The 27,204-nt window shown below is 41.4% G+C and overlaps 1 protein-coding gene across 1 annotated transcript in view; it reads left to right on the forward strand.

The window, feature by feature from the left end:
• The window catches only part of CACNB4 (calcium voltage-gated channel auxiliary subunit beta 4), a 99,347-nt gene that overhangs the window by 20,102 nt on the left and 52,041 nt on the right, over positions 1-27,204 (forward strand). The window contains exons 2-5 of the mRNA XM_055574437.1: positions 17,850-18,016; positions 20,334-20,456; positions 24,874-25,004; positions 26,651-26,727. Coding sequence (XP_055430412.1) covers positions 17,850-18,016; positions 20,334-20,456; positions 24,874-25,004; positions 26,651-26,727 — 498 coding nt within the window. The remainder of the gene's footprint in view (positions 1-17,849; positions 18,017-20,333; positions 20,457-24,873; positions 25,005-26,650; positions 26,728-27,204) is intronic.

Here is a 27,204-nt window from a genome sequence, read left to right on the forward strand (position 1 = left end):
TGGCCAAAGTACTGGAGTTTCAGCTTTAGCATCATTCCTTCCAAAGAAATCCTAGGGCTGATCTCCTTCAGAATCGACTGGTTGGATCTCCTCGCAGTCCAAGGGACTCTCAAGAGTCTTCTCCAACACCACAGTTCAAAAGCATCAATTCTTCGGTGCTCAGCCTTCTTCACAGTCCAACTCTCACATCCATACATGACCACGGGAAAAACCATAACCTTGACTAGACAAACCTTTGTTGGCAAAGTAATGTCTCTGCTTTTGAATATGCTATCTAGGTTGGTCATAACTTTCCTTCCAAGGAGTAAGCGTCTTTTAATTTCATGGCTGCAGTCACCATCTGTAGTAATTTTGGAGCCCCCAAAAATAAAGTCTGACACTGTTTCCACTGTTTCCCCATCTATTTCCCATGAAGTGGTGGGACCAGATGCCATGATCTTCGTTTTCTGAATGTTGAGCTTTAAGCCAACTTTTTCACTCTCCACTTTCAGTTCCTCTTCACTTTCTGCCATAAGGGTGTTATCATCTGCATATCTGAGGTTATTGATATTTCTCCCAGCAATCTTGATTCCAGCTTGTGTTTCTTCCAACCCAGCGTTTCTCATGATGTACTCTGCATAGAAGTTAAATAAACAGGGTGACAATATACAGCCTTGACGAACTCCTTTTCCTATTTGGAACCAGTCTGTTGTTCCATGTCCAGTTCTAACTATAGTTCTAGCACTGGGTTGCTATGTTTCATGAACGTATCTCTCATCTCCTCAACTTGATTATATACAGCTTAACATCTTTGGTATCTACCACGACTCCCACTTGATACAAAACTCATCGTTCTGTAAACATTTCCTTTATTTTCCTGCTCTTTGGCTTTGCTTTCCTCCCTGCCTGGAACTCTCTATCCTGGTGATGCACTATACTGTCCATTCCTGGCAGCCCTCCTTATTTCAACAGCCTTCACCTTCTCCCAAAGATCTTCTGTTCCCACAAACAGAATTAATCTGTGTTCCCTGTATTTGTATTTCTGTTACAGCACTTCTCATGCTCTCCTTCATAATGTAGTTGTTTACAGACCTGTCTGCTCTAGCAGACTATGAGCTCCTGTTATATAAGGACCGTATCTTATTCACCTTCTTACTACCATTGCACTTAGCACGGATCTTGTACTTAGCAATTTTTCAGCAAGTATTTGTCAATTTAAGTCTTATACTGGATGGTAGACAACTAGACATGAACTAGTGTCTGTTGTTAGACACCTACAAATGTGGTTGGTATGCAGAGAGCTACTTACCTGCTCTGTGCTCTTGGGATACCTGGACCCTGGGAATAGTTATCAGTTAGAATCACCTGGTTCACATATAAAACTGTGTCTGTGTTGGGTATGGTTTCACTACTGTGCAGGCAGTAAGCGGCACAGGCTCTGCGAGGCTATCCTCATTGAAATGACAGGTCACTCTGTGACCAGTGAGCCCATATTCTGCTTTGGGAAAAGAAAAGAATGTCTTATCTGTTTGAACCAGTTTAGGATTGTAAAAGTTTCTGATGAATCAGCTTATTTTGTTGACAGGCCTGGCCCTGACAGCTGGGTCTGGGTGGGTTAGTAGAGGGACATGCCTGTCCTCTGTGACTGGGGACTGCCCCAGCCCTGGGCATCTGGATGAAGGCGCTGGAGACCTAGAGAGGAAGCCCACATCAGCCCTGGCTGGCAGGCACGTCACTTAGAGCTGCCACATGGTTCAGAGGGGAGAGTGGGTCAAGGACATCATCCCATCCCCCTGTGCGAAGGACAGCAGTGTTCTTTGTGCTGCTGTCTGACCAAAAACCAAAATTGATTGTCTTCAGGTTATTCTCAAAGAAGGAGTGCCTCCTGAGTAAACTCAGCTTTTGCAGGCAGAAAAAAATGTGGAAGGATAAGGCCAACCTGATTCCTCAATTTCATTTTAGCCCATACCTTTAATTGTCCCAATCAAAGTTCTTATTAGACCCTTTAATTCTTCACCTCGACTAATATAAACTTTACATCTCTATCCATTTGGGGGAGGAGGGGAGCTTAAGCAACATCAATTTATCTTCTCACGCTTCTGAACATGGGAAAGACAAAGTTAAATGCTGGTAGTGTTGGTTTCTGGCGAGACCTCTCTTCCTGGCTTGCAGGCAGCTGCCTTCTTGCTGAGTCCTCTCATGGCCTTTCGTCTATGTTGAGACACTCTTGGGTCTTTTTCTCTTGTAAGGACACCAGTCCTGTTTGATTAAGGTCTCACTATCCACTCTTTTCCACTATCCACTCCTTTTAACAGAGGAGTTAAAATAGCAAACATGGGCTCAGTCAAGAAACAAAGGACCAGGATAAATCCGTCAACAGAAGTGTCCTTGCTAACCAGTCCAGAGTGCCAGCTCCACTGGGTGCTTGCCTTGGAGGGCATCATCTTCACAGTGGTTCCTTGAGTTAGGTTAATATGTTCCGCTTCAGAAAGGAGACAGCAGAAAAAGATTAGGTGTCTGTTCAAAGCAAATATCTAGTAAATGGCAGTCTTAGGATTCCAACCTGTCTAGTTTCAAAGCCCAGCTCTGAACTGCTTATTTTTCCCAGCTCTCATGAGTAAGCACGGCCTGTCCTTATGTTTCCTGATGAAAAATAAAGGTGATCTGAATAAATTAAATCATAGTATCTCTCCCAAACTCATTCTAATCAATAATTTTATCTCAAATTTTTTGGGGGTTTGGTGCAAAAGTTTCCAACTAAAAAAAAAAAAAAGCAGACCTGAATTTCTTCCCTGACCACTTCAAATATAATAATGAGCTAATGGATAGGCCTGAAGGAAGGGGTGGAGGGGGGAACCTGCAAGGTTGGTAGTCCCATCCATGGGAATAGTTGAGTGCATGTATTTTGATGTCAGTTCAAATGAATATTCTATCACCAAGTAAGTACTTGAAGACCGAATTCCTGGCACTTTGAGGAACAGACCTAAAGAACATCTTTAAGAACAGACCTCAGAAGAATCTTAGAGATCATTCAAGAGATGCTTTGACCTGAAATGCAAGTCTTGGCTTCATTACTGATGATGGAGTGACTTAGAGCATGCAGCTTGAGCTGTCTGTGAGGGCTCAAAGAGCTTTGAAGAGAAATCAAGATTGTGTACTGGAGGGAACATAGCATACTTGGTAATTGTTGGTTTTTTCTGAAAGGAGAGAGAGAAAGAGGAAGAGAAAGAGAAAGAGAGGGATTCTACATTTTTTTAAAGCCTCAAGCCTTGGCGACTTCTCATCCAGCAGCGCCTGCCAACGCCTCTACTGGGCTTGGTGATTAGCTATTTATTAGAAAGGGCTTCTGAGTCAGTCAGATCAGAGTTCACCACACTTCGCCCACTGCGTGACCTTGGGAATATTCAGTTTCTCTTCAGTCTTGGTTACTTCAGTGTGGATAATGAGCTCCACGTCTCAAAGTGTTTATGGTGACTAATTAGATAACATCTGTAAAGTGCTGTTTTACTGTGATTAAGGCCTCAGTTCTTAGTTCCAAGGGTTGAACCAAGAATTTCCTCTAACCTAATGAGCTCTGACGTAGACTTATCAGATGGCAGTCAAAAAGCAAGACTTGTTTTCCTTCCCAACCTCTGAACCCACTGGGAGGAAGGGCATGGCTCTTGCCATCCCACATACCAAGTGAAGTTGATCGAGGCTGATGGGGGAGGGTGGACATTGTCTAATCACAATTAAGGCCCCAAAGAGCAAAGGGTGGGTAGCAAGTGTGTGCGGAATATAGCAGCTTGGAGGACAAGTCCCGTGACAGTAAGATGCTGGAGGACTTCTGTAGAGGTAACTAGGCGTAGGTGTGGCTCCTGCGCAGAGCAGCATGCATTCTACATATGCATAAGGGACCCACCAGACCACTCACATACCCTCAAATCATCAGTCTTATAATTCAAAAATAGCATTGGTACCTAAATTTAAACTACTGCAGTACGTTGCATCATCTTATTTTTAACATAAGACCTACAGGCTTTGCAAATTTAGGAGACTGGTGGCCAAAGAGAAAAACTCACACTCAGCTACCATTTGTGGGGACCCCAAGCCCTTTCAGAGGGGATAGTCCTTTCCAAAGACCACAGTCAATAAAAGTGCTTAACACTAAGTGGGACATAGTAAGTTCTCAATAAATATTGTGGTTATTATAGATTTTTATATTATAATGATGATTAATATTTAATGTTGCCCATCAAAATCATCATTTGAGGTTAACATAGAAAATTTCAAGCTACATAATTCTATTAAATAAGTACATACTCATTTATATTATATATACAAATGTGAATATCTATATACATAATATTAGCTTAAATTTCTCAAGGTAAAACTTTCAACTGTACAGAAAGGTATAAAATACAATAAATGAAAGTTTGTTTTCCTCTTCTTCTGTGTTTGTGTGTGTGTGTGTGGAGAGAGACTCTTCAAATATTTACTTTAACACAATTTTAAAACAACATGCCAGATTATTTTATAGTTTGATCTTATGACTTAATTTTACATATAATTACTTAGAGGTCTATATCGTGCTTTTTAACATCTACATACTATTCTGTGTGTGAATGCACCATACTTTTAAAAACATATCTTCTAGGCCTAACATCTAGGTTTTTATGATTCTTTTGCTATCATATGCAGTGTTATACTGAATATTGTTGTTGTTGTTCAGTCACTCAGTCATGTCCAACTCTGCAATCCCATGGAGTGCAGCACCCCAGGCTTCCCTGTCCTTCACCATATCCCTGAGTTTGCTTACACTCTTGTTCATTGAGTCAATGATGCCATCCAACCATCTTATCATCTGTCACCCCCTTCTCCTCCTGTGCTCAATCTTCCCCAGCATCAGAGTCTTTTCCAGTGAGTCAGCTCTTCCCATCAGGTGTCCAAAGGACTGGAACTTCAGCTGCAGCATCTGTCCTTGTGATGAATATTCAGGGCTGATTTCCTTTAGGATTGATGGTTTGATCTGCTTGCTGTCCAAGGGACTCTGAAAAGTCTTGTCCAGCATCACAGTTTGAAAACATCAAATCTTCAGTGCTCAGCCTTTTTTATGGTCCAACTGGAAAAACCATAGTTTTGACTAGATGGACCTTTGTTGGCAAAGGGACATCTCTGCTTTTTAATATGCTGTCTATGTTTGTCATAGCTTTTCTTACAAGGAGCAAGCATCTTTTAATTTCATGGCTGCAGTCACCGTCTGCAGTGATTTAGGAGCCCAAGAAAATAAAGTCTGTCACTGTTTTCATTGTTTCCCCATTTATGTGCCATGAAATGATGGAACCAGATGCCATGATCTTAGTTTTTTGAAAGTTGAGTTTTAAGCCAGCATTTTCACTCTCCTCTTTCACCTTTATCAAGAAGCTCTTTAGTTCCTCTTCACTTTCTGCCATAAAGGTGGTGTCATCTGCATATTTAAGGTTATTGATATTTCTCCCAGCATCTTGATTCTAGCTTTTGCTTCATCTAACCCAGCATTTTGCATTGTGTACTCTGCATAGAAGTTAAATACGTAGGGTGACAGTATACAGCCTTTTCCCAGTTTTGAGCCAGTCCGTTGTTCCATGTCCAGTTGGAACTGTTGCTTCTTGATCTGCATATAGGTTTCTCAGGAGATGAGTAAGATGTTCTGGTAATACAGGAATAGTCTTGTATATACGTTTATACATACATATCTGATATAGGTATATTTCTAGGGTAAATTTCTTCAGATAGAATGGTTTGGTTAAAATTTTTGTCTGTTTTAATTTTGATTGTTTTTGCCTCATTACCTCCAAAAATATAATATCAACTTACATTCTTACTAACGTATATGTCACTTTTACTGCTCCCTCACTAGTAGTGGGTATTATCAAATGCTTTGATCTAATAAGTGAAAATAGTAGCGTATTTTAAGTTATATTTCCTCATGTAGGAAAGAAGCCAAAGCCCTTTTCAGTGTACATTCTTGTTTGTTTTTCTGTTTCTTAATTTTATTTGCCATGTTGGTGGATGAAGAGGCAGGTTATTTATTTTTTTCTTATTACTTTGTTAGTGCTCTTTGAGTATGAAGAATATTAAGCCCGGGTCACTTATGTGACCGTTTTTTTCTATTTTTGTCATTCTCAATTTTGTATTTCTTTCCCAGATAAATATTTAAAATTTCTATATAGTCAAGTTAATCAATCTTTTCATAGCTTCTGAACATTTTTGCATGCTACATTAAAACTATAGCCATAGTTTCTGTTAGTTCTAGTATAAATATGTGTGTATATGTAATAAATATGTAACTATATATCCATAATTTTGCCTTGAAATTTCTTCATCAGCTATTTATTTTTATACAAGAAATCCAGTAGAGATCTACCTTTTTTTTCCCCTCCAATTGGCCATCTACATTTCCCAACATGACTTATGGAATAATCACTCTCTCCCCATTGATTTGAAATGTTTCCTGTGTTTATATTAATTATCAGTATACAGCGGTTGATTTGCAGACTCTTATTTCTTTGTTCTGCACCAATACCAAATTTAAGTTCTGTAGTTTTATAATGTTTTAATATTTATTAAAAAGGTTAATTCGTGTTGGTCTTTTAAAAATATTTTTTCTGAGAGTTTTTGAATATTAATTTTTCCAAATCAACTTTCATATCATTTTGTCAGGCTAACATCAGTGCTGTTTCCTGTTCTCTCCAACGTGGCTTTCAGCAGCATCTGTAGGCCAGAAGTGTCTATTCCCTTTGGGTGAAGCCTGGGCCTTACCGAGTGCTCCTTTTACATTTCTCTTCCTCCTCCTGAAACCTCCTCTTTCGGTTTTTCATTCAGTAAATAGTTTTGAGCTCTCCTGTGTGATGCAAAGCTCTGTGCTGGGGGCTCTGAGGACAACAGAAGCTGAGAAGACATGATTCTGCCTGAAGTATTGATAGATGCTCCACTCTGGCTTCTGTCACATCTGTAGGCGTCTCTGAGGAGGCAAATTTCTGTTCTGTTCTTGATGACACACCTGGATTCTTTTAGCAGTCAACATGCATTCCTTTAATGAGAGACGTTATGAATATTTTCACAGAATTGAAGATAATTTTTCATCAAACAGTTTCTGAGGCTACAGAATGGTAAGGAGAGGTTCAAATCCTTTTCCTATTTTCTTCTAAACCAACCTATATTATTCTTCCCTTTACATACTAGAAGGAAAAGATTAAAAAAAAATTTTTTTTTTTAAGACACAAGGGATTGCCTGTAGCCACTTTTAGGAGAAACATACTTACTGTTGTTAGGTTTCTAATATGACTCTTGAGAAAATAGACCACAGCATAAAAGTAGTGTTTTGCGGGCTACTTTGTAAACCACTGTGAAGGAATGTGAAGTGTCAGTCACTTTTCCAGAAGGGTCATGTGTATGTGTGTGCTCTGTCGTGTCCAAGTCTTTTGATCCCATGAACTGTAGCCCACCAGGCTCCTCTGTCCCTGGAATTTTCCAGGCAAGAATACTGAAGTGGATTGTCATTTCCTACTCCAGGGCATCTTCCCAATCCAGGGATCGAACCTGTGTCTCCTGCACTGGCAGGTGGATTCTTTACCACCAGCACCACCTGGGCAGCCCCAGAAGGATCATAGATGGCCACGTTTGTAAGGAGTTGCCTCATCACTATGCAGCTCAGCAGTTACTAGCAGCACATTCAAGATTTTCTGAGCAAATACTGTCATTTCCTTTTGAATATCTCTCCTGAAACTAAATTAGTGCAGCTTGAGCCACTGCCCTTGAAGGAAGACTTCATGCTGTGGCTACTGCTTGCAGGTAGATGCCAGTGCTGAGGTCAGCCAGGTGAGCCACCTAGGCACTCACCTGCATCATGTGGATTGGTCAGGCGCTCTCAGTTCTGACCAGGTACGGCTGGTCCCTGGGGTGGCTGCTCAGTGTCCCATGATGTTCTGTGACCTGTACTACGTAACGCTTGACTGCTTGAGGCCATCTTCTCCAAGCAGGCAGTCACTTTGCCTTTCCCAGGAGACTGAACTCCATAATCTCATCATCCATACCATTAAAATAACATTCTTATTGGATGCAGAGTGTGATCATGACTCTTTTTCAATTTCTGTTACCCTTCAGTCTCACAGAGAGTTTCAATTTATTACTGTGTTCATTGGTGTAGCACTTTTTACATACTCGTATGATGTTATGCATGCATGCACGCATGACCAGTCACTCAGTCATGTCTGACTCTTTGTGACTGTAGCCCACCAGGCTCCTCTGTCCATGGGATTTTCCAGGCAAGAACACTTGAGTGGGTTGCCATTTCCTTCTCCAAGCGATCTTCCTGACCCAGGGATTGAACCCAGGTCTCCTGCATTGACAGGTGTGTTCTTTACCAGTGAGCCACCAGGAAAGCCCATGATATTATGCACAGATAGTCGAAGCAGTTTTGCCAAGTAGCATTCATGTAAAGTAACCTCTGTCTCTTGTTCTCCCCCCAGTGTATTAGGCTGAACCGTATGAAATTTCAGTCTTCCTAATAACCCGAGATAAGAGGAATCTGTCCCCTGTCACCACCATCACCATTGATTTACCTTTCAAATCTATTAGCCCACATTTCAGCTTCTCCTTTCCCACAATCTCCTAAATGGCTATGGCTGATACAGATTTCCTTTTTATCTCTATTGGGGTCTTTTTGTCACCTCCCTCTTTATACTTATGAGGCCAAAAGAAATTTTTCTGCTGTTACTGTTTCATCATTGATGGGTTTCCTTGGACTAGCAATCAAAAGAGATACCTATCAATCATGACATATGTGAGTCAAATTGTTATACTATATATCCTAAATTTATACAGAGCTGTGTATCAGTTATATCTCAATAAAAGTCAAAGAATAAATGCAAAAAAGAGAGAAAAATACCTATCTGAAATCAGGCAATTACAGCAGTTGCCAAATGAGTCAACATAACAAGAAAGATACAGTTGGCTAAGTTTTCTAAATGAATATTATTTACTTTTACTGAAGTTATGTAAAAACAGTTATAGTAGAACCTATTACTTTGGATTCCACTAATCAGATAATTCAGACTAATTATTATATATAATTAATTATGTAATTATAATTCAGTTTTTAACTATATATCGATATGTAATTGTAATTTAGCTACAAGAAATAATTTAAATACATAGTATAAACACAGTTGGAGAAGTTAGCACTTAAGAGAAGAAAACTCTCAAGGGGGCCTTAATATCCTCTACCAATCACTAAAATTCTGAGTAAAAGTCCCATCATTAAAGAGAAACTCAAAGAAATCCACACACTAGAACCTTGATAATCTAGAGATACTATGTGAAGTGAGAAATAGCAAACATGCCTTTTGAAAAAGCAGTCTGAAATTCCCTTTCCATGATCTAAGAGTGTCATTTTTTTACCTGCATACATCAGTCCTAATTAGTGAGATTTTGGTGTACAGTCTACATTAACAAAATATTTTGCATCAGGTTTTTGTGATAGCTCAGTTGGTAAAGAATCAACCTGCAATGCAGGAGACACTGGTTTGATTCCTGGGTTGGGAAGATCCCCTGGAGAAGGGATAGACTACCCACTCCCGTATTCTTGGGCTTCCCTTGTAGCTCAGCTGGTAAAAAATCCATCTGCAATGCGGGAAACCTAGGTTCAATCCCCCGATTCAGAAGGTCCCCTGGAGAAGGGAAAGGCTACCCACTCCAGTACTCTGGCCTGGGGAATCCCATGGACTGTATAGTCCTTGGGGTCGCAAAGAGTCGGACACTACTGAGCAATATTCTTTTGTAGAGGAAATTTAAAAAGAGATTCTGCCCATACTCCTGCACCACGCCCTGTGATAGTGGCATGAAGGGAAGCTCTTATTGCCTGTCTGAGCCTCAGATGCTTCATCTATAAAGTGGGGATAATCATAACCTATTTCTTAGGGTTGATGGGCTGATATAAAGTTCATAAGTTAGTGAATCACATAAAGTAAGGGTTGAGTAAGCATTCATTCTCTTCTGTTTCCCTTTATGACCTTTTCTGATCATACTCCTTTGCTGCCCTTGACCAACTGCCCTTTGAAACCTAAAATTGAAGCTTAGTCAGATTAATTGCTGGGCTTCTGTCCAATAAAAGTGGGCTGCAGAGTTTGCCTTATTCTTTCAACCAACATATTCAAAGACCTCTTTACAAGATATAGTGCAAGGTGAAAGACCTCTTTACAAGATATAGTGCAAGGTGAAAGTGAAGTGAAAGTGAAGTCGCTTCAGTCGTGTCCGACCCTTAGCGACCCCATGGACTGCAGCCTACCAGGCTCCTGCGTCCATGGGATTTTCCAGGCAAGAGTACTGGAGTGGGTTGCCATTTCTTTCTCCAATGCATGAAAGTGAAAAGTGAAAGTGAAGTCGCTCAGTTGTCTCTGACTCTTAGCGACCCCATGGACTGCACCCTACCAGGCTCCTCCGTCTGTGGGATTTTCCAGGCAAGAGTACTGGAGTGGGGTGCCATTGAAAGTGCAAGGTACCTAACACCAGAATTAAGCAGTCATCTCTAAGGAATTTCAAAAGTTACTTGTTCTGCCAAAGTTCTGGTAATGTACATATTATCCAGTGCTCTGGATTAGGGCACTGAAAACCATAATTCTAAAAAAAAGAAAAAAATCTTATGCTATTGAGGGGTGGGACAGCTAATAATTAACATCACACCCAGTTAGCATAAACCTTGGTCAGTAAACCAACCACCTATCGTGGAACAAAGAAATAGATTCTGATGGGAAGCAGAGTGTCTTTCTTTCAATAAATCTGAGGTTCTACTATGTGGCAGACACTGCCCAGGTGTATCTACTTGGAGATCCAGACTAGACCCTGTTAGGCTGGGTGGGTGCCCTTGCAAAAGGCTCTGGACATGTTTGATGAAGGGGTGGAGAAGAAGAAAGCAGCTGCAACAAAATGAGGGGCTAGCCTGTAAAGATAAATGTTACCTAAGAGACTTTTTTGCCTAGGGCAGCCTCATGAGGGGATCTTGACCCATCCACCCTGGGAAACCTGGGAAAGTAATCAAGAAAGAGCTCCGTTTCTTCTGAAGTGTGGAAAAGTGCATTGTTAAGTCATTGCAAACTCAGTGGGAAGAAACAAGCTCAAATCCATTGGGATATGAGTCTCTGGACATTTACTATCACTTAGTCCACTTAATGCAACTATTAAAATGCCAAATCAACATAAAGTTTATGTAAATTCACTTGTCTCATCTGGAAGGGAAACTGCACAGTCCAGTGTGGTTGCAACTAGTTACATGTGGGTTCAGTTCAGTTTAGTTCAGTTGCTCAGTTATGTCCGACTCTTTGCAACCCCATGGACTGCAGCATGCCAGGCCTCCCTGTTTACCACCAACTCCCGGAGTTTACTCAAACTCATGTCCATTGAGTAGGTGATGCCATCCAACCATCTCATCCTCTATCGTCCCCTTCTCCTCCCGCCTTCAATCTTTCCCAGCATCAGGGTCTTTTCAGTGAATATTCGGGACTGATTTCCTTTAGGATGGACTGGTTGGATCTCCTTGCAGTCCAAGGGACTCTCAAGAGTCTTCTCCAACACCACAGTTCAAAAGCATCAATTCTTTGGCACTCAGCTTTCTTTATAGTCCAACTCTCCCATCCACACATGACTACTGGAAAAACCATAGCTTTGATTAGATGGACTTTTGTTGGCAAAGTAATGTCTCTGCCTTTTAATATGCTGTCTAGGTTGGTCATAACTTTTCTTCCAAGGAGCTAGCATCTTTTAATTTCATGGCTGCAGTCACCATCTGCAGTGATTTTGGAGCCCCCCCAAAATAAAGTCTGTCACTGTTTCCACTGTCTCCCCATCTACTTGCCATGAAGTGATGGGACCAGATGCCATGATCTTAGTTTTCTGAATGTTGAGTTTTACATGTGGGTATCTACATTTAAATTAATTGAAGTGAAACAAAATTTTTAACCCTTAAAAATTAAATGAACAATGCAGTTCTTCAGTCTTGCTAGGCAGATTTCAAATGTTCCGTAACCACATGTAGTTAGTGGCCACCATAGTGGACAGTGCCCACGCAGAGAATAGCCATCATTGCAGAAAGTTCTCTTGGACCACACTGGTCTTGTTTGTGCCATTATTATGCTTGTACTCTATGCTGTACTATGGCATCTTAGTAATACTCTAAAATAAGCCTGAAGGGATCGTTCCTATTTTGCAGATGAAGAAAGAATCTCAGAAAAGATAAGCAGCTCCTCTCACATGGCTCTCACAACAGAACCTGACAGATGGTCAATGTCTAGTGAATGGTAGGAAGTGAGAGGCCCAGGACTGACCACAACGCTCAAAAGTTCCAACAATAACCAGACTCTGGTCCAGTGTTAGTGCATTTTAAAATCAAACATTAATAAACTCTCCCTCTCCTTGCTCTAATTTAATGACGTATTTAAATACTAAAACTACTCAGAAGAAGAAGTATATATTTCAGTTTTAAAAGGACAAGACAAGTAAGTGGATCCCTGGGTCTTGTGGTGGGTTTGGAGAGTGACTGCAAATGGACAGAAGGGTTTTATTTTGTTTGTTTTTGTGTTTTTTGAGGTGGTAGAAATATTCAAATGTTAGATTTCTGTGTCTGTAAATACTAAAAATGTATGGAGTTGTATATTTAACCTATGAATTTTGTGGTATATAAAAATTGATGCTTTTGAACTGTGGTGGTGGAGAAGACTCTTGAGAGTCCCTTGGACTGCAAGGAGATCCAACCAGTCCATTCTAAAGGAGATCAGTCCTGGGTGTTCTTTGGAAGGAATGATGCTAAAGCTGAAACTCCAGTACTTTGGCCACCTCATGTGAAGAGTTGACTCATTGGAAAAGACTCTGATCCTGGGAAGGATTGGGGGCAGGAGAAGGGGATGACAGAGGATGAGATGGCTGGATGGCATCACTGACTTGATGGATGTGAGTTTGAGTGATCTCCAGGAGTTGGTGATGGACAGGGAGGCCTGGCGTGCTGCGATTCATGGGGTCGCAAAGAGTTGGACACGACTGAGCGACTGAACTGAACTAAACTGAACTGAAAGCAAAAAAGAACAAGATATGAATCCTAAAACTCTAGGCAGCCAAAAATTGAATTTGAAAAGCTGCCAGAAAGTTTAATTAGTGAGTCAAAGATTATTTGTCAGCATTTCAGGAATCATCCTCATGATGGTAAAAGAAATGCTGTTCCATCTCAAATCAAACACTGGGAAACTCTGCGAGGTCTGTGTTATTATTTCCGTTCCACAAGGGAGGAAATTGAGACTCAGAAAGTTAAAATAAGTTCCCCAGGACCCAAGGCCAGTAAGAATGGACAGCAGTGTCAAGCCCAATATGGCCTGGCCCAGAGTCCACGGCCACTCTCCCATCTAGCTCATGGCGTCTTTCTCTGAGCAGGAGGAGCCCTTCCACTATTTGACTTGACGTCACTTTCCTTCTTCCAGGACAATAGTAAACTGGCTTTTCAGTGCTTCTATAGGGCTTGTGTTTTGTACTCAAGAAGATTTATGAAAGGTGTGAGTCTGTAATCTGTTTTCAATATTGAATAAAAGGGGAAAAAATCTGGGTTTGTGTTAATAGGAAGATATATGTTTCTTTCTTTTGATATTTACTAGGATGCATTATTTTATGGTTTTTACAATGACTTTTATATATACACATGTACAGAATATTATATATATATTTTTTATTTATATATATAGAGATACTTGTTTCTTTTCCTCCCAGGTTAGTTGATTCTTTGAGGTTAAAGATGTGACTTGCAATGGTGTCTGCATAGGAACTTTTGAGGTGCTAGCCTCTATCCTGCCTCTTACACATGGGTTAACACCCCAGGTTAGACTTACTCGATAATTTGCATAGCTTGCTCTTTGCCCATTTTATAGAGTGGAATTCTGGAAAATAAAAAGCTGATGGGGCTACAATTTCTAGCTTTGTCCAGAGCTAGTAACCTGTATATCATTAGTTCTGTTCTCTTAGCATCTAGCATTATTTTCTTCTTGCATTTTGCCTGTTCCCAATCATAAAGATTTAAGTAGACCTCTGGGCAGTTCCGGAGAAGGCAATGGCACCCCACTCCAGTACTCTTGCCTGGAAAATCCTATGGATGGAGGATCCTGGAAGGCCGCAGTCCATGGGGTCGCTCAGGGTCGGACATGACTGAGCGACTTCACTTTCACCTTTCACTTTCATGCATCGGAGAAGGAAATGGCAACCCACTCCAGTGTTCTTGCCTGGAGAATCCCAGGGACGGGGGAGCCTGGTGGGCTGCCGTCTATGGGGTCGCACAGAGTCGGACACGACTGAAGCGATTTAGCAGTAGCAGCTGGGCAGTTTACCCCACCCTCCAAACCCTAATCCTGACCCTCCAGTCCTACCAAGCCCGCTACAGCCCCGTTTTCCTTTCCCACCCTTGATCTAGTCCAGCCAAGGCAGTCTCCTCTTGCTTCTCCGTGGCTCTCTGCTTCTCTCCATGCCATTGTGAACAACCTAGGTTCTTTTTATTTTTCCTTTTTTTCTCTCGTCTATACTTTGATAGAAAATCGAGCAGTTGAAACAAAACAAAATAAAACAAGAATAAATAGACGCAAGAAACTAGTTCCCTGCCAAATCAGCAGAACATGTCCATGGGCCAAATTTGGGCTCTTGATATTGAACCTCTGCTATCTCTAGGACCTTGAGAGTCAGCAGCAATGATTTCCACCTTCAAAGAAATGTGGATATCAATGAAGGAAAAAACAAAATCCAGAGTAAATGCTGTGAATTGTTGTCATTGTTGTTCAGTTGTGTCTGACTCTTTGTGACCCCATGGACTGCAGCATGCCAGGCTCCTCTGTCCTTCACCGTCTCCTGGAGTTTGCTCAGATTCATGTCCATTTAGCCGGTGATGCTATCTAACCATCTCATCCTCTGCCGCCCTGTTCTCCTTCTGCCTTCAATCTTTCCCAGCATTGGGGTCTTTTCCAATGAGTCATCTCTTCACATCAGGTGGCCAAAGTAATGGAGATTCAGCTTTAGCATCAGTCCTTCCATGACACTGTAATTATGAAAGTAAATATCACAGTGCTTTATTTTTCCTTCTACCAATATTCTTAGAATACTATACGCTTTCACATTTTTTGGCAGTAGTAGAATTTATTAAGTAATTTTGAAATTCTTGTTCACATTTCAAAATAAAGTGGACTTGCAGGAGTCTTTGAGTCACTTCTTGTGTGTACAGATGATTGAATGCCAGGATTTGAAAAGTCATTAACGCAGTTTCAGGAAATTAGCCATTTCCTAGTGTCAACAGTGGATTGTGTATTTTAGCTGTTTGACTCACTGCTCCAGTGGGCAGCCTGCTTTCTTGTGAACTACAATCATTAGCCTTCTCCACAACGTGTTTTCAGAACAAGTGCCTCCTCCCTGGCTTCCCACATTGTAACCACTTTATAGTCTAGGCACCTTTGCAGACATCTAACACCTTAAATTGGTCTACCGCAGACATCACACTTCAGCAAAGCATTGCCTGGAACTAACACAAAACTGGTTCCATATATTCTTTAGAAACATTCTTTCCTTTCTCTCTTACTCTGGATTTTGTGCAGGTATACCTAAATTTGGACAAAAGCTTTGTTCTGAGAAACTCTCATTTTAAAGGATTTCAAGGTAGCTCCTTTTAAAGCAACGAATGTATATATAAAATTGTCATCCTGTATTTATTTATTTTGAAGGTCCAGATTTTCCCCCAGTAGATTTGCACAGAGGAATTTGACTATTATTTGGTTAGCAAATGCATTTTCTATGTAAAGGGCACTTTTAAGTAGCATCAACATATATGTACTACCATGTGTGGGGTGAATGGTTGATGAGAGGTTGCTGTATAGCACAGGGAGTCCACCTTGGTGCTCCTACCTTCGTGGGATGGGGTAGGGGATGCTCAGGAGGGAGGGGAGATATATATATATATATATATATATATATATATATATATATATATATATAGTTATGGCTGATTCACATTGTTGTACGGCAGAAACCAACACAGTGTTGTAAAAATTAAAAAACAAAAAATAAAGCAGTACATAGAGTGCACGGATTTGGACTCACTGCAGTTATCAAACTTACAGTATAATCATTTTCAGTATATAAATGTATCAAATCAACCCATTGTACACCTTAAACTTCCACAGTGTTATATGTCAATTGTATGTCAATAAAACTGGGGGGAAAACTATGTCTTCTATGCAGTAAATACAATGAAACAGATACATTTCAAGATGGGCTATTGTGCATATATATTATAAGTGAATTGAAAATGATTAGAATCTCTTAACTTTTTTCTTAAGTCATACTAGAAATATCAGCACTAGGAAACAGGAATGATAATGTCTATTTATTGTGTGACTACTATTTTACAGATAAGAAGACTGAGTCTTGGAGTGGTTTAGTAACTTGCATAAAGTTTTCAAAAGTGGGTTGCAGAGTTAGAATTTAGAACTGGGACTTTCCTCAGCATTCTAATAAAACTCTAAGCAGGAGTTATTGTTCTTGGCTCCTGGAAAAATCTGTGCTGGGATTGTTTTTATGGTGGAACAGACTACCCCAGCTAAAATGACACCCTCTACTGAGACAAAGTTGCCTTTATGGGCAGCAAATTCACAACTAATGTATAAAAAACCAAACACTAACATTTCTAAGTTTAGAAAAAACTTTTAAAGGGCCCATTTCAGCAGTCAACCATCCTTAGCATTATTTTTTTGCAGTGGGTAGCAAATTCTCAGCTATATGGATGCTGCTGCTAAGTCACTTCAGTCGTGTCCGACTCTGTGCGACCCCATAGACGGCAGCCCATCAGGCTCCACTGTCCCTGGGATTCTCCAGGCAAGAACACTGGAGCGAGTTGCCATTTCCTTCTCCAATGCGTGAAAGTGAAAAGTGAAAGTGAAGTCGCTCAGTTGTGTCCGACTCTTAGCGACCCCATGGACTGCAGCCTACCAGGCTCCTCCATCCATGGGATTTTCCAGGCAAGAGTACTGGAGTGGGGTGCCAGCTATATGGATAGGTATATGCTTCTGTGCCTGGTTTATGAAACATGCCAAATACACCAGTCCTGTCAATACCTCCTCTGTGTAAAGGTCATCATCTACGCAAATACCAACTTCTCATGCCAGCTTAAGGAGACTGTAAGGATGGTGTTCTTTTAGCAAACAGAAGGCAAACTTCTGGGGTGTTTGTTTTTTGTTTTTAGCTGCTGTGGTTTTCATCGCCTCTTATGGCACGAGCACCAAGTGATGTTTGCAGCCCCCAATTCCTTGACCATATGAATCAGGCTGGATTTCGTCATTGTTCAAACAGCCCTTCTAGGCATGGGCTTCAGTTGAGGACATCCTTATTCAATAGTGTTGATGTTGGAACTGGAAAGTCATTTTACTAATGCAGGTTTCTGCTTTATTGTCTTGAAATCTTAGACAAATTGATCATCTGTAATTTAAGATATGGGCAGGATTTAGCTCTTGCAATAGGCTGAGTCTCTTTTTCTTTCAAATCTATATGTAAAAGAGAGAATGGAATGAAACTTCAGTTCCACAAGTAGTATGGGTTTAATATAAAGATAGTACAGAACCAGAAGAACTGGGGCTGGATATCACATAATTTTCATTGCCATTTACTTTCTAGCACTTAATCCAGTCAAAATATTTCCCTTTACAACATTGCTACCTTCTGAATTACTCAGATGCTTAACTGTATTCTGCATCTACATTAATGCAATAAGGCACAGAGCGTATGCATCAGATTCTGTGCAAATGAGAAGAACTCATTCCAGGAGGCCGTTATGGAATTGATGACGTAAGACGCCCCACATCATCTCATTCAGGCTACTCCGGGTTTTCCTTTCCAGGGTTCAGCGGACTCCTACACAAGCAGGCCGTCTGACTCTGATGTCTCTTTGGAAGAGGATCGGGAAGCGATTCGGCAGGAGAGGGAGCAGCAGGCAGCCATCCAGCTTGAGAGAGCAAAGGTGACGTTCTTGCCCCTCTTGGGTTCCAAAGTGGCATGTTGCTCAGCAGGTATCAGCTGCTCTTCCCCTGCCTCACATTTCTCTGGAATAATCGCTTTATGATTGTCCCGATAAGGCACCAGATTGCCAGGCCCTCGTCTGTTCACCCCTGATAGTAACACTCTCAGGGAGTGGAATCCTGAGACCTGGACCCTTTCAGTTTCCTTTTGCATTTGGTTGGGTGGTGAAAACTCTTGGTCATCTTCAATCTTGGTGATTGTGGACCATACCCAGCTTGCCCTTCCAGAAGTTGACAGAGAGCCTCTCAAGGGACCAGCTTGCCCGCCCCGTTCTCCATGACAGTAGCCTTCATCACTGGCTGCAGGCACACAGCTGGTCTCTGCACTGTTGATGTCTCTATCCTTCCCTCCTGGTTTCAGTCTCCCACCTCAAGTTCCTTCCCTGTTCAGAACTTTGAGCAACGATTAGCATTTCAGCAAAATCGAGCAATAAAAGGCTTTGCTTTTATTGAATTATTGATTATTGAATGATTGTTGAATAAGCTTTCAGATTATTGAATATCTGAAAGAGACCTTCAGATATTCCAGAGGAAGAAGACCCCATCAGTTCAGTTCAGTCAGTCGCTCAGTCGTGTCCGACTCTTTGCGACTCCATGAATCGCAACACGCCAGGCCTCCCTGTAGGAGGCAACAAAGAACAAATTGCATTTTTGAATGCTAAAACTGAACGAGTCACTAGAGATCTCCGGTGCTATGTCTTTCAGACATTTTTTTTTTTTTAAGCACAGATCCTTTTTTGGAAATGAAATTTTATTCACAGTAATGGACATAACAGATTGCTGGTCAGCCTCTCCTCTTTGCCCTTCATGATAGACTCCTAAAGCATATTGATCCAGTCTTTCCAAGTTTTAGGAGGAAAAAAAAAAGGAAGCTCAAATAAAGTGAACTCCTTCCCTTTTCTATTTTGACAGTAAAATATTTAAAAGAGTGGGAAGAGGAGTGTGAGGCAGGCTCAGGAAGTGTCTTCCTTTGCTTTGACACCTGTGATATCTGTGCCAGGTGGTGGAAGGGGGTTGGAGGCAGTGCGGTGTCAGTGGGACCCAAATTCAGGTCCTGCCTCGACCCTCTTGCTCCCCAGGTGTGTTCCCAGCTTGAAGAAATGAGCCCATAGCAGAGCAGCCTGCTAGTGGTACAGAATTCTGTACCTGTACAGAATTCCTGCCCGTGCAGGAGACCCAAGCCTGATCTCTGGAGCTGGAAACTGCAATCCACTCCAGTATTCTTGCCTGGAGAATTCCATGGACAGAGGAGCCTGGTGGGCTGCAGTCCATGGGTTCACGACAGGACTGAGACTAAGCACCTCTAGAAGAGAGCAGCCCAGGATTGCAGGAACCTGGTGTGTTCTCGCGTGGCTAATTCCTGTTTTAGCTTTCTCTCAGGGTCTATCCTGTGGCTGCTGTGTCACCCGAATGTCAGCAGCGGTGCTGTCAGCTGAAGCTGGAGGTTGGCTGAGCCTGCCAAGCTGCGGCCGCCCAGGAGCACTTTGCTGCAGGGGAATTTGTCTAAAAAGAGTTTCAGAAGCAGTTTTGTTAGCTAGGGAGAAGGTGACGTGATGTGTAAACGGCTCCGCCCTCCCTGTCTGCCCCGGCCGGGCCAGCCTTTTTTTTCCCTGCAGGGACAAGATATTCTGTTGAGTGGGATCCTGCAGGTTTTCAGATCTGAGGCTATTTCAACAATATTTATTTTACCCCTCCACCTCTTTTTCCTTTAAGACCCAGCAAACATTTCCTGTACCCCAAGATGTGGGTATCTGTTATCATTTAAAATAATAAACATGGGAATTCCTTGGTGGTTCAGAAGTCAGGACTCCATCTTCTCACTGCTGAGGGCCCAGGTTCAATCCCTGGTTGTGGAGCTGGGATCCCTCAGGCCTCATGGTGCAGCCAAAGAGAGGTAAAAAGAGTAAAAGGATGCTCATACTTCAGAAAATAAAATAAACTTAAGTTTTATGACTAAAGGACAAAGCAGACTGCCCCTTCTGCCTTCCCCTCCCCAAGACTCTGGGGCACAATTCTTTGGAATGTTGGAAAGTATGACAGGAGGGGAACAGGGTTGAGTGAGTAGGACGGAATCCTTTTCAGAGTCCTTTCTGCAGATTTCTTAGTGCTGCCTGGAAATGCGAAACCCAATTGAGATCCCTCTTTGGAAAGCGATTTCTCTTACTGCCTGGTACTCTCCATGATCTGATGCTACATTTCAGTTAGAAAAACCCTCCTCGTCTTCCTGCCTTCATCCTTCTTCTATGGTTCTGTTCCCAGTCTAAACCCGTAGCATTTGCTGTGAAGACGAATGTGAGCTACTGTGGTGCCTTGGACGAGGATGTGCCTGTTCCAAGCACGGCCATCTCCTTTGACGCGAAGGATTTTCTACACATAAAAGAGGTAAATGTAGGATGCATGCCTTAACCTGCCACACAATCAAGGCCAGGAATCAGCTCTGAGCCAAACTAAACGGAGAGGAGCCCTGAGGAGCTGCCAGTGTTTTGCCTCATTTAATTGGAAAGGCTTCCAAATCCATCCCTTCTCACTGAGATTTAGAAGACTGAGGTTGTTGCTTGCATTATCACACATTTAAAATAAAACTAGCTGTTGGAGAGACAGTGAATTGGAGTGGGAGACGTCTGGAATCAGGGAGACCGTTAGAGCTGTTCTAGGTGAGGGATAATGGGATTGAGCCATCCTGCTGCTACTGAGATGGAGAAAACTATTTCTCTCCATATTTGAGGTATACTGTGGGAATTCAATGAAGAGTGCTGGTGATGGACCTTGTGTAGGAGCTAAGATTGAGGGAGACATCAAAGATGATCAAGGAAATCAAGGTTTATGAATTGAGCAGCTAGGCTGGATATGACTAGGGTGGGATGAAGACAGATGGGAAGGGAATTTGGGGAGTGGACATCTCAAAGGAGATATGAAGTAGGAAGTTAGATGTGAGAATCTGGAGCTCAAAGGAAGGGGTTGGGCCAAAGATACACATTTGGATCGTTAGTTTATCCAGGTGGCATGTAAAGCTGTGGTAATGAATGAAGTCATCTAAAGACAGAGGGGAAGGAGGAGAGAAGGCAGCCCTGGATCAAATCCAAAGGAATTCCATCCTGCAAAGGTGGGGTGCATGAAAAGACTCAGCAAATAAGGAAGCTGAAAAGGAGAAGCCTGAGATATGGGAGGAGAACTAGGGCAGAGCGATTCATGGACATCAACAGAGAAGAGTGTGTTCAAAAGGAGGAAGCAACCAGCTGCAGCCAATGTTGTGACATGTCACCTAAGGTGAGGAGAAAGGAATGGACGTTGGGTTGGCAACACGGTGGTCAGCAGCATGGACGTCACTAGGACCATTGTCTGGAGTTTGGGAGATGAAAGCTGGATGCAGTCTGATGAGGAGAGAAGGGGAGTTAGGAAGTATATTTAGCAAGCACAGACCATGCTTCCAAGGAAGTTGACACTGACCAGGCAGTAGACTGAAGAGGGTATGAAGTCAAAAGAGGTTTTCTTTCAAGATGGGAGCTATCAGAATATGTGTCCATGCCTGTTAACAGAGAGAAAAGGAGAGAGATTGATGGGAAAGGTGGGAAGTTTTTGGTAGTTAGGAGGCCTGGGATCCAGACCCCAAGTGATGGGGCAGACCTTTGATAGGAAGGGGAACACTTACTCATTATAACAGGGAAAAAGATGAGTTTAGGTACTCACAGCTTTGGTTATGAGAAACTGAGGAAGCATCGAGTTGACCTCTTCTGCTTTCTCAATCATGTATGACATGAGGATATTCATATTTGCCTGAAAGACAAGGACTCTCAACCCAAAACATGTGCCCTAACACCTGAGTGGTTAGGTTGACTTTGTGTCATCATTCGCATCAAAAACGACCAAACCATATTCATTAGTTGCTCATCCCCATTGTTTCCAAGGAGAAGCCGCACTTGAAACAGTAAAAGAAGTCCTCAGATAGTCCGTGCATGCTACTCACACCTGCATCCCCACCTTGATGCATTTTATTGTTTTTGCTCCATTCCATCAATCATCTCCATTTGTCCTGTTGGTTGCTTTTTTGATCTATATGCTCCTCGACCAGTGACTTTCCCTTGCCTGGCAGTTTGATGTATGATGTTGAGCTGGTAATCCTATATGGATTAGAGCCACTTGTTTTCAGATTTTGAGATCTCAGATAAGGAAACATCTTAGGAAGAGAAAGTGCTCATCATTTTCAGGAAAGCAAAATGAGAAGAATAGGAATAGCACTAACGTGACCTTGCCAGGAAGCTGGCATGTACTCCCAGAACATCAACAAAGTGAACATATTTCTATAATCGAGTTGTAGCCTTTCCTCTCATCCATAACCCCGAAGGCCATTTGGTATGCTCTATTTTCTGTCCTTTTTCAGTAATGAAAAGCTTAAAAGTAGAGAAAAGCTACAGCTGCCCTTACCACATATACCAAATGACCAGTGATTTAAGTCCTTGAATGTACAATGTAACTTTCCTCTAAGTGGCTCAAAGAACTTTCATTAACATTGAGTCAGATTTTCACTGTGCTTTAGCTGTTTCCTAGAAGAAAGTAAAACATCTTGGGAAGTTACACCAACTATTTCAGGAACCCCTTTAAGATCATTTGGGTAGCAGTTAGTAAGTTAGTGTTCCGCTGGGTTAATTTGATTTCAGGAGGTAACTTAAGCTGTGGGAAACTATGACTCACTGTCTGTTTTGTCCCCACCACAGTAAAACTTAAATTCCAAATCCATGCACCAAACATTCTAACGGGGTCCCATTGCCTTTTGTTAATTCCAAAATAAATAGACCTGTTATTTCAGGAGTGTTATCCTGAAATAAAAGATGGAAAGATGGGAGAAATTGAGGCCTAGACTGTTCAAGATTTTATATTAGGTTGACTCACATTTCTTCAGTGCCGGTTCAGACTGCTTGCCATGTGTGCTTTGTGTGGGAGCTGTGTGCAAAACAAAGGCCAAATCTCTAACTCATATCTTTTTGCTTTTGAGTATAAAGCTGTTACTCAGAATTACTCAGAGCCACCCGAAATTTCATGCTTTGATGATTCAGTGGAAATATCCATTTCTCCTTCCCAGCATGTCAATGTCATATACAAATTCTACTGTCCTATGAGCTAAGCAAAATATACCATATGCAGTTACGCTTTGAAAAAATGAGATGCTTCCTGGATCAAAGAGAGAGAGAGAGTTACCTTGTCCGACATTAATAAAGACAATAAAGGAAGTTTTTGGAATTATCTCTGGAGGATGTAAACAGTAGGACTAATGTCTGTTTTCTGGAAATCACCCAGCTGAAACCTTCCCTTGAGGCAGGTAGCTTGGATTAAACATGCCTTCTGCCCTAAGACTTGTCAACTACAAACTGGTACTTGCCATGGGTACCTTACTGACTGAGCCACCAGGGAAGCCCAAAAGAGTCGGACATGACCTAGCGACTGAACAACAAGAACAACACGGGCACTTGCCATCTGCCTCTGTACGGATTAAGTCATGTGCTGCTGCAGCTGCTGATTTTCAACACCCTCTGAAAGTGGAGAGCAGAAATGAGGCACTCTGTGCTCTGGGAAAAACTGGCATAACTGGTCTTCAGACAGTTAAATATTTTTCAGGAGCCAATTTTATGAGCCCCATTCTTATATCTCCTCATATTTAGAAAAGCACTAAATTCCTGTTAATGATGACGGCTCCTTATGACTAGCAGAAAGCTTCTGTTTGTGCTTGATTGAATGTACTCTTTCTGACCTTCCTCCACTGCCTCTTGGAGCAGTTTCTCAGAACTATCTGAAATGCTGTCTCCTGGGCTATAGTCCTCATTTTGCCCCCAAATAAAACTTAACTTGCAGCTGTCATATTGTGCATTTTTTTTAAAAGTCAGCACATTCCGCAAATCTGTCATTACAAATGCAGTTGTGCTGGCCCATCAAATAGAACCATGTTCACCCCATATTGACTGAAGCCTTTGTGTGGGTTTTTTCCCCCAAGGTTACATGTCTTGGAACTTTATTTAAATGGAAATTCCTTCATTCCTATTGGATTTCAGGTCACTTGGAGATTACTTCAAAAATTCCACTTATGTAAAATATGCTTAGTCTTTGTGAGAGTAGGCTTATTTTTCTTCAGGTAATAAGATGGACCTTGATTTGCAAATCTGTATTTGGAAGATTATATTGTTTTTCCCCAGAGAGAGTAAAATACAGATACTACGGTGGAATTTTTACCTCAAAGCTTTTGATAAATAACAGACTGTTCAGTGTATTTCATCTTAGACTTGTCTGTCTTGTCTTCCAGAGTTCTAATTACAGTGGTGCATTTTTACCCTTATAAAATCTATTCCCGAAGATGTGGCAAGAGCTTCTTGACAAGGACCAAAGGAATCCGAACGTTAAGACCTGACTTTAGCCCAGGGATTAGCAAACGGTGTCCCATGGGCTGAAACCAGCCTGCTGTCTTTCAGAAAGAAAAGGTTTCTTGAAGCACAGCCGTGCGTACATGTTTACATACTGTCTGTGGCTGCTTCCACACTACAGCAGAACGTTACAGTGGCTGCATCAGAGTCCATATGGCCTGCAGACCCTCAAGTATTAATTATCTTGGCTTTTGGACTAGAAAGCTTGCTTTATTCTTTGGACACCACCCCTCAGATATATATAATATGGTATAATATACTATAAATAGTGGTTGTATATATAACACGGTACAGTATAATATTATATAACATGGTGCTTCCATCTTTTGGCCCCCTGAAATGATAAATGTGAAGATAAGTGAATTGATAGCATCGTTGTTTCTGTGTTCCAGAAATATAACAATGATTGGTGGATAGGAAGGCTGGTGAAAGAAGGCTGTGAGATTGGCTTCATCCCAAGTCCGCTGAGATTGGAGAACATACGGATTCAGCAGGAACAGAAAAGGGGCCGTTTTCACGGAGGGTGAGGCTCCTTCTTTTCTCCACGTTTTGTTTGCGGGGAGCAGGGAAATTAGGCGATGTTTTCAAGTTTCCTTATTAAGTTAAACACGTATGCTTTTGAAGTAAAAGCAATTTTTCTATGTGCAAGGCGTTTCTGAAATTGACACAAGGGGGTTTCAGGTAGTTCATGCCCCCTGTTGTGTACTGAACGAAGCCGGACACTCCTGAAATCAACATGAATTCCACAGTGGAGAGTGTTTTCTGTGACCTCAACAAACCCTCTTGGGAACCTGAGCTTCCCTCTGTGAGAGTTGTGTAGGGCATCCTTTTACAGTACTGTAAGTGGGGGCCTGGCCTGACCTGGCATCGTAGCTCTTCTTGGTTATCTTTCAGAGAAGCTCTTTCAAGTGAGCACAGAATGCCGTAGTACATGAAATACCATCCCAGGACCAGTAGCAGCTTCTCCAGGGTTTTCTGTGGCCAATGCTTGGTAATAGAGGGAAGACTCTGTCCAGCTTCAGATGAATTAACCTCTAGTGAACAATGAAGTATCCACAAAGATCAGAGTGCAGGTGTTTAAAGGCCCCAGGGATACAAGCAAAGCCTGAGAGGACAAATCAGCATTATATTAAGCCTGCATATATTGTGAGCCTACACTGAAGCACTGATTTGATATGTGTTACTGTTTTTTGAAAGTCCTAAAATAGAATTAGTTCTTTCTCTTAACTCTCAACCTCCTTTTTCTATTATATCCTTTTCTGTTTCAAAAATGCCTCTGTTCTTCAGGAGCCCTTTTGCCTTTGTCATAATGGGAAGTTCTTAAACAGTGATAGGAGATCACAATAGTACAGTGTGAGCCCCACTTTTAATTATCGACCTTTGTTAGGATATAACATGCCTGTAATGTTATTAATGATTCATCCCTCTTATTACTTCTCTAGACTTTTTGTCTCTCTTGCTGCTCCATGTGAAAGCCTATCTTCCTTTGCAATTGCTTTTTTTTTTTTTTTTACCACACCCTTTCCTTCACTTTTCCACTGAATCACTCCTTCATCTGCTTCAGATCTGTGTTAAATATCATCTTTTCAATGATTCAGTTCCTGCCACCATATCTAAAGTTGAATCCATTTCTCTCCCCTTGCTTATCTCTCTCCCATCTCAGTTTTCTTTATTGCACTTACTATCAAACATACTACATTTTTACCTATTCATCTGATTGATACTGATACCACTAGAATTTGTCTGTATAAGGGAAAGAATTTTGTTTCCCCTCACTGTTGTATCCTTAGTTCCTGTAACAGTGAATACTCTTCTGCTCATTCTGAGCTGTGTTTGACATCCAGCCAGTGCATTGGTGGTCAGTGTTGGTTAAGCAGACGGTTCACAAGAACACTCCTCTTAGTGATTCATTGGCCTCATTTCTGCATTGAATAATTAGGAAAGAGACTTTCACAAAGTATTTCCAGATCTTAGTTAGTTTCCCACTTTCTCTGAGAAAGGAGGTCAAAGAAAACATTTGGGCAGATCCTTGAAGCTCTACTCTAAGAGCAGGACTTGGTGTGTTTTGAATTGTTTAGTAGGATTAAGGCCAAAGAAAGCTTTGTACTCTCAAGTTCTATTTTCAAGGAATCTGGGGAATGAGTCCTAAGTTCCTTTTCTGTATCTTAGGAAATCTAGTGGAAATTCTTCTTCAAGTCTTGGAGAAATGGTATCAGGGACATTTCGAGCAACTCCAACATCAACAGGTGAGGGGTTTAGTTAGACTTTTTTTTTTTTTAATGGAATGTATTTCTTTCTTAATCTTTGAAAATACATGCAAATATTTTTTTTACTAATTTGGAAGCAATTTAAAGATTTTTATACTTAATATTTCATTGCTTATTTGCTCTTCTCTAGTAATTTAATTTGATTTAAAGGGTACTTGTGTTACTAGAAATTCAGATCATTGTTAATAATGACAGAGATTACATGTTTTGATATGGCTCATGATTTTGTACAATCTTATTTGCCCTCTATTGTATAAATCATTCAGAAGCAAGTTCACTATTCCACCCGAGAACCCAGCACACTTTAAGATGGTGAGGGCCAATTATATGAGTTTTAAAAGCATTCTAAAGAAAATGCCAAGTTCCAGTCTTCATGTAAAACTTCAGGGTATGTTGGTACAACCTGAGCTGTGGAGGTGGGGAGGGTTGAAGCAGAGAATGAGGTTTGGCCCAAAT

The sequence above is a fragment of the Bubalus kerabau genome, chromosome 3 (genome assembly GCF_029407905.1).
Source record: "Bubalus kerabau isolate K-KA32 ecotype Philippines breed swamp buffalo chromosome 3, PCC_UOA_SB_1v2, whole genome shotgun sequence".
NCBI classification, from domain to species: Eukaryota; Metazoa; Chordata; class Mammalia; order Artiodactyla; family Bovidae; genus Bubalus; species Bubalus kerabau.